Here is an 8,472-nt window from a genome sequence, read left to right on the forward strand (position 1 = left end):
AGATAGATAGATAGATAGATAGACAGACAGACAGACAGACAGACAGACAGATAGATAGATATAGACCAGAGGGCTTCCTTCTTACATCATTTAAATGGACGTGGCGTGTAATGTTAGAAAACACCAGAAAACCAAAAGGCTGGGTTCTCAAGTTAATGTAGGCTATTATTTTACACAGTATATACATTTTATAATGTTTCAGTGAACACAAAAGTGAGAAAACTGCACCACTCGCGAGCAGAAATCGAGCTGACCTGAGCTTCAAATGTAACAAATACTTTAATTTAAGAAAAGCGTTTCGTTCTACTTATAAGGATATTATTATAATAAAGAGGTTTAACTCCAGGGATTGTGTCGCGACCGTCGTCTGGTATTTAGAAATACGAAATGAAGAAGCCAAAAATGGTCGCTAGAGGTTCTATGTGGGGTTTTCTCGGGTTTATCGTCCAATCACTTGCGTTAGAAATAGTTTCTTATTTGATTAAATTATATATTTTTTTATCATTCACATTTATGAAACTACTTCAGTCCTTATGCTTATATGCTTATAGTAATCGATATTCGCTGACACAGACATGACCATCCATTTGACTGGATTTCTGATTAGTGCAACTAAATTACCTGACCCATTTATCATTATACATATATATTCCGCTAATCCGCTCCGTGTTTTCCCGCCTGCTCCGCAGCATCACTCACGATCTGTGTGCTGCTCTCTGGAGTGAAGACCACAGTTCCCAAGCAATGTGTTGCATTAACAGGTAGACCGTGGATGCATTACAATCCACATAAAAGTCAGTGGATGATTCGCTGAATTAGTCGTTTGGTAGTTTGTTTCTGTATTTCTGTCGGTAATGATTTGCTCTCGGTCTTCGGACCCTGCGTCCATTGAAATGAACATCACATGATTTTTTTTGTTTAAACAATACAATTTTATGTTTTCATAATATGAGCAATGCCTGGTCACTGATTGGTCCCTGATCAACCAATCACAATGAAGATATGACTCCTAACTTAATCTGATTGAGCGGCAGCCAGGCATCACAAAAGAGAGACATGACTAACCAACTAGACAAGAAGAGGAGGAAGTCCACATTTTACCTTTTATATGCAGATTTATGTTTATGGTAGCCTCATCAACTTGCACCTATTATAAAATTAAGACTATCAAATGATAATGTGGAAGCTTTTCAAAACTAAATACAGAGCTACAAATTCTAATGTTAATGTTTTTATGAACATTGATGTTAATTAATAGAAATTTATATTAATATGATTTCATTTATGTCATCAAAGTGACCATAGCCTGTCAATCAACTTTTCATTGATTTTAGTGAGAAACAGCCATAGTGGATGTGAGATCAGTGAATACACAGCAACACACACACTCACACCCCCTCCACACATACTGATGCCTTGATGCTATAATGCACACAATCATATATTCATCAAACAATCAGCAAGTACACATAAACCCATTCACATACACACAAAGACATTTATACATATACTCAGATTCACCCACTTCAACCAACAAAAAAGGATCAAACAGGTTTTTTTGAGACTTCATATCATCTTACCTTTTTTCCACATTCTTACTGCATTGTTAATTCTTATAGTATGTGTTCTTTTCAAAAACTTAAACACTAGTTCAACTATAGTGCACAAGCTCTACTTATTATGTATGGTTAAAATATGGGGATTTTTATTTTTCTTCAGTCCTGGTGTCCATTATAGTGGACATGAACAAAATCTAATAAAAAAATGATTTGGCACAAATCTTGTTTTTTAGATTTATTTATATATTGGAGAAGAGCAAATACCAAGTGGATAAAAAAAAATTTGTTCAGTGAAAAAAAATCTGGTCTGAAGGGGTTAAAAGTGATAACAACAAAATATCCACGGTCTTAGAATTAGAATGTCTAATCAAATTATTGTACCCGATCAGATTTAATATAAATAATACAAAATTCGCTGTTGTTGGCACACTTTGTAGACAAAAAAAATAAATAAATGCCTTCGCAAAAAAGAAGACAGAGACAGAGACAAAGCGAAGGGAGGCTGCTAAAGGCAGTTCAACATTGCAAACACGAATTCAAAGCTCCAGCAAGCCAGCAGTTAAATCCTCATATAGAATATTTAGCAGTTTGTCACAATTTAATTCTTGTAATTAAGTATATTTCCCATTATAATCACTTGTCTTGATACTAGTAATCTATAATCTACAGTATATTTAATATAACCATATTTTATTAAAACTATATTAGTAGGCCTATAAATGGTTAAAAAAATTGTATAAATGTTCTAAATGAGTTGTTTATTAGTATATAATATAGATTTATGCTGTAAAATATTAAATAAAATGTCTAATACTTATAGGGGAGAGTGCGGTAAGATTGGCCATCTTTTACTTATGTGGTCCTCAAGATAAGTTAAAATGCTGCAGAAGTATGAAAGTATCTATCCTATCCTAATGAAAGTAGGCTATTCCTATCATTTTAAATGTATATCAGAATGTATATATGACAAAGGGTTCTAAAAATATGGCTTCTTATAATAAAAGTGTTCCCATTGCTCAGTTTCCCCCGGGTAAGGGGTAAGTTGACCCGAGTCGAGTCAGTGGGTAAGATGCACCATCTGGGTGTAAAATGACCATCTGACCAAATCTGATTCAAACCCATGTGAAATAAATAATAATTAAACAACTAATTTAATAATTTCCTTTTACAAACAGTCATATTTATTTTCATGAAGTTAACTTTAACAACATAAAAACAACCAAATGAAGATTAAATTTCAATATTTAATTGTTTGCATTTCTGAAACAATATGTTGACCACTAAAGTTGTAGCCTTCCTAAAAACAGACTAAACAGAGAGTTTGTTGGCCATTAGGGACTACAGATGGAAAGATATATCTGATTATAATGCGATGAAAAGCATTTTCTGGTTCTTATCAGAGAAGGATTTGGTGCACTTGTACACAAAATATGTATATATGATCAACTAAACCAGTAATATCACATTAAAACACCAGTTTATAATTCAGAAATGTAACTTAACTACAGTGCCTTATGGTGACTCAATTTACCCCACAGCATTTGGCTCACTTTGCCCCATAGCTGCCATTTTGTAAAAAATAGCTAGTGTTGCTTACCAGTTGAGGCTAACATTTAGCTAAATGATTTGCATGGTTTTATATGTTGCTAAATCACCTACAGTATATGTATCATAAGATTTTTTAGACCTGGATAAATTTGCTTTGATGTAACAACCACTACATCTGTTATGCTAAAATGTTACTTTGACAAGCCAAAAACTGTTTTTAAAGTACCGTAAATGGGTGCCTTCCATTCCCCCCATGTGTTTCTCCTTTTCACAGTCTGGCAGAAATGATGGGTGGTTCCAAAAAACATGTTCACATGACAGTAAAAGTGTACAGTTGCCAAGAAACGGGGGGTGATCATTGCACTGACGTCTGAGAGACAAGTCCGAAGGGACCGTCTGCAAAGTGTAGTAAAAATGTTAGGCCTACTAATAAAATACTCAATAACTTCACTGTAACATTCACCAAATTCAGTTCACACATCACTGCTGTCCTGCTGGTTTTACTACAACACTTATTCTGAAAATAATCGCTTTTACAATTTTTAAAAAAAAATTTTATTATGAAAAATAGTTACTAACTTCACTGTTATTGGTCATAAAAGTAAATACCTTTACTGTAACACACTGTAATTTCACCAAATTCAGTTCACACATCACTGAGCTCCTGCTGGTTTTACTACAACACTTATTTTGAAAAGAATTGCTTTGGCAATTATTTTATTATTGTGAAAAATAGTTAATAACTTCAGTTATCGGACATAATAGTTAATAACATTACTGTAACACACTGTACTTTCATCAAATTCAGTTCACACATCACTGCTCTCCTGCTGGATATACTAAAACACTCGTTTTGAAAATAATTGCTTTTGCACATTTTTTATGATTTTAGATGGTATTTCCTTTTCAGCTTGCATATTAAAGTAGTATCATAAAAGTGCAGCGCTGCTTTTACAGCAGTAACCATGAAAAAGGTATGGTTGTCAGAGTAAATTTGCTTCTCATTCGGCCGGCTGCTGTTTTTTGTAGTGTAGTTATATGTTTTATGTAACATAGTTTCACAAAGCTAAAGTCAAATTCTCTTTTTGCTTCAAATTTTGGAATTCTACAATTTAAGTAAAAAAAATGCTGGAAAAAAATCAGAAACCATCACAGAAATTCTAATGGTTTCCACAAATACCATTACAAACCATCAACTTTTAACTATTAAAAGTGGTTTCCGAAGCGAAGTGAAATACAGAACGAGAGTGGAAGGGAAACTGATGTAGTACACAGTCAGTCATATGCATGTTTATGCTGAGATAGTCTTAAAAGGTAATATACTCCTCACTTTTTTGAAGACTTTTTGTGCACCAGTGTTTGATGTTACGTGAACAAATATTTAACTGAACATTAAGCTGCTAATGAATGAAATCCTAACTGATAACTGATAACCCGGATGAGTGAAAATCCCGGGGGACAAAGACAGGTTCTAATATTTTTATTCAAGTTTAAACCTTAAATTGTTACATTCATAGTGCATACATTTCCCCCAAAGCAGTGTTACATGCATTATAGACTTTTCAAAAGAACAAAATATGTTCTAAACTACATATTGAATATGTTTTTTTTTAGAAAAAAATAGAAAAATTAAGGTGCTAATAACTGACATAATATATTTTCTCACATTTACGTAACAGGTGAGATATCTTCTAAGAAACATTGTTTTCAGTCAAGTGATAAGGAATTCCCGAATCCCGATGTCGATCACTGTCCAAGTCCCGATGTAGACAACCAGTCAACTAGAAAGAAGCTCAGCAAGCCAGTGGCTACACCAACATACGTCAGCTGAGGGATCGATGCTGATGAGGATACTAGATACACATAGGAAGATAAATCAATATTAAATCACATCATAATTACAAAATAATAATAGAACTATTTAGATAAGGTTCTTAATGAATTCAATAAAATGAGTGAATTCTTACATATAGCGGGCACAACGCCACCTGAGGAAGAAGTGGAAGAGAATTTGAAATCAGTACAAATCAGTAACTTTAGATTTTTTTTATATAACCATTATATCATTCTTTGTACCGTTGTCAACTCTAGTGCTGATTGGTCCTGAGGAGACAGTGGCAACATCAGAAGATTTCTGCACTGGAGACTGTACTTCTCTTTTCCTAACGCATCTCTACAAAAACACATACAAAAAAAAAAGGTCTGATGAAATCCACACATTCACACATAACCATGAGTTGAGCCAGACTAAAACTAATCTAAAATAAAAGTAAACAAATGAAATTCTGTCATCAGATAAGCACGATTAGTTACCGGAAGCAAGGAGGCGCAAGTGGAGTTCTCACAGAGTCGGGTAGCACAATGCAGGTAGAAAGTGGAGATGGACCGGTTTTTGTGTTCCACAAAGCGGAAGGCCTCAAAGGAGAAGAGAGCTACCTGGGATATCCCATTCCAATCAATCTTTGTTTGGGCATCACGATTACACCTAAAAACAACAAGAGATGTGATTCTCACAAGAGAATGAAAGTGTCTTCTCAACTACTCTCTTTCAGTCTGCTTTTTATGAATGACTCACCCAATAAAAAGATCATAAGAGGTGCTGCTGGTTGGATATGGGCTTGTTGTGGCATAGCAACGGTCCAGCAACACATTGAACCTTACAATACACAATAATATAGACAATTAGATTTGATTGATCTGGAAATGTATAATCAGCATTGTTCATTTAAATTTTGATACATTCAAGAGTTTCAGTGTTGTTATTGTTAACTAAAACCAAGACTATTGAAATAATGGTTGCTTGAAATAAAATCAAATATAAATATTAGATGAAAAACTTAAAAAAGAAAAAATTAGAAATGTTGCCTTGGTACTGTAACGCCCCTGTGGACTGTTTGTTGTGGTTTCTTCCCCTTGTGTTGGTTTAGCCATATAATCATTAGTTAATTACCCTCATTGTGTTCACCTGTCTGCCCCTCGTTATCTGCCCAATAAGTTCCTGTCCTGTCGGTTATTGTGAATGTTACCCCGAGTGTGTCTGTCTCTGCCTTGTTGTCGCTACATTAAAGATCCTTATTTTGTATCCTTGTCATCCTGCCTTCCTCCACACACCGGGACCGTGACAGAATAACTGACCCAAAAGTAAAGTATAGCAGCGTCTTTCCCCTCGTTTGTTTTTTTCCAATTTTTGTCAGTTTTTATTTAGTTTTTCTATGGATTACCCCGCATTCCAAATCCTCCAGCTGGAGCAGGAGGAACGCTCTCTTGAGGACCACACCAACGACTTTCTGTCCCTGGCCCACCTCACGCACTACCCGGACAACTGCCTCTGTGGCTTCTATCAAGTCGGACTAAACGCCACCACACGAGCACAGTTGTCTGGGGAAGGTCCTCGAGAGAGCCTCGCCGCCTTCATCGAGTGGGTGCTGGTGTCCTGCAAGTCCCAGCTGACGTGGACATCGCGGACAACAACACCAGCCCCACTCAGGACCCTGAGCCCAGCCCACCATCTCCCCGCGGTACGGAGCATAAACCTGAGCCCACCGATGACGGAGAGCCATTTCCCGCAGCAATCCACGAGCTGGAGCAAAGCCCCACGGCTGAGAAGAGGATCGCCTCGGATATGGAGCCCAACACGTCAGACCAGGTGCGAGAGCCGGTGACCGTGCCCACCACGAGGGAGCAAGCCGTGGACGGTGTGAGCGCGGAGAGGAGCTCCGCCGCCTGCATCACGGCTGAGGGTGAGCTGACTATGGCGGGACATAAGGGCCAGAATATGGAGGGAGGTCAGTATCAAAATGAGGAGGAGAGACCTCGGAATCCTCCGTTTAGCCCAGGAATGGCTCTCGATTCCCCTGTCGAGCCCAGGAATGGCTCCTGATCACCAGTTCCGCCCAGGAAGGGCTCCAGCCCAAGAGCTCTCTCCAATGCCCGCTCCTCAAAAATAGCCCCTGTGAACTGTTTGTTGTGGTTTCTTCCCCTTGTGTTGGTTTAGCCCGTATAATCATTAGTTAATTACCCTCATTGTGTTCACCTGTCTGCCTCTCGTTATCTGCCCTATAAGTTCCTGTCTCTTGTATTCTAGTCCTGTCGGTTATTGTGAATGTTACCCCGAGTGTGTGTCTGTCTCTGCCTTGTTGTCGCTACATTAAAGATCCTTATTTTGTCGTCCTCGTCATCCTGCCTGCCTCCACACACCGGGACCGTGACAGGTATGCACATGATATGCAAGACAAAATAAATAAATCATGCGCACGATTTACTAATTCCGTTCCCTCGATGTACTAAAACATGCACACAATTAATATTTTGTTCCCTCGATTTGCTAAATCGTGGGCACAATTTACTAATTAATTCTCTCGAATTATAAATCGTGTGCACGTTTTAGCTTTTATTTATTTTTTCCCCTGCATGCCATGCAGGCTCTGTACATTGGCAACTGACTGAAATAAATACATTTAAATAGAAGTAATAAAGAGACTAAAACTTAAAAATAAATTGAGCTAAATAGAAATATTATAAAAAAACTGACACAAGCACATACTTAAACTAAAATTCAATTGAAAACTGAAAATAAAAGCTAATTTAAAATATTAAGAGTAAAATAGTATATACCATAACACTGGCGAGTGGAATTCTTACTTGTTTGTGAGATTTGTTGCCTTGACCTGCACATATATGCGAGTTTTCAACTGCAGCCCAGATCCTGGTATCTGGAGTTTGGTTGTATAGTCGGCAGTCTAAAAATCATTCAAAAAAAGAGAGGATGTCAATAAACTTGTATTCACTGATTAATTAAGTGTTATTTAATGAAAAGATCCTTACACTGTAAAGACCCATGCTTAGAGTACTGACGAAGGTGCCATTGTTGTCCTTTACTGCTAGACTCACTCCTGACCTGCTGGCACAAAAAGACACTTCGTCACGCAAGTTTGAGTACAGAAACCTCAACCGAGAAACAGATTCTTGGCATTTATACTCACACGCTGAGCTCAGTGTTGTTCACTAAATACTGCAGTGGATACAGACACGAAAACTGGTACATCAGTTGTTGCCTGTAAGTGATAGTGCTGGTGCTGGGATCCCAGGAATTGATTAATCCAGAGACATTAACGAACTGGATTTGGGAGAAGTCGGAGAATACCCCTGATCCCACTTGACTTGTAATCTAACCAACAAACATGTCACACACATTATGGAAATCTGTAGGATGAAAAATTTAAAAGTTGATTGCTTTAAAGTGAAAAGCTCTTACATTCATATTGTTGCCACAGAGGGTGAGCACCTCCTGAGAGATTGAGAAGTTGAACAGCAAGACGGGAGGATTGACAGTCCAGTCCGATACTCCATGGCAGGCTGGGGCGTT

At 37.4% G+C, this 8,472-nt stretch overlaps 1 protein-coding gene across 1 annotated transcript in view; it reads right to left on the minus strand.

Moving 5' to 3' along the window:
- LOC107586295 (zona pellucida-like domain-containing protein 1) overlaps positions 1–8,463 on the minus strand; it is a 39,195-nt gene extending 30,732 nt beyond the window's left edge. Inside the window, exons 1-6 of the mRNA XM_016273579.1 lie at positions 8,362–8,463; positions 8,090–8,274; positions 7,932–8,004; positions 7,749–7,846; positions 5,683–5,763; positions 5,421–5,592 (exon numbers count right to left, since the gene is read on the minus strand). Coding sequence (XP_016129065.1) covers positions 5,421–5,592; positions 5,683–5,763; positions 7,749–7,846; positions 7,932–8,004; positions 8,090–8,274; positions 8,362–8,367 — 615 coding nt within the window. The 5' untranslated portion in view covers positions 8,368–8,463. The remainder of the gene's footprint in view (positions 1–5,420; positions 5,593–5,682; positions 5,764–7,748; positions 7,847–7,931; positions 8,005–8,089; positions 8,275–8,361) is intronic.
- Between the last annotated feature and the right edge of the window lie 9 nt (positions 8,464–8,472).

This window comes from Sinocyclocheilus grahami, unplaced genomic scaffold (assembly GCF_001515645.1).
Source record: "Sinocyclocheilus grahami isolate Dianchi unplaced genomic scaffold, SAMN03320097.WGS_v1.1 scaffold79.1, whole genome shotgun sequence".
Taxonomy (NCBI): domain Eukaryota; kingdom Metazoa; phylum Chordata; class Actinopteri; order Cypriniformes; family Cyprinidae; genus Sinocyclocheilus; species Sinocyclocheilus grahami.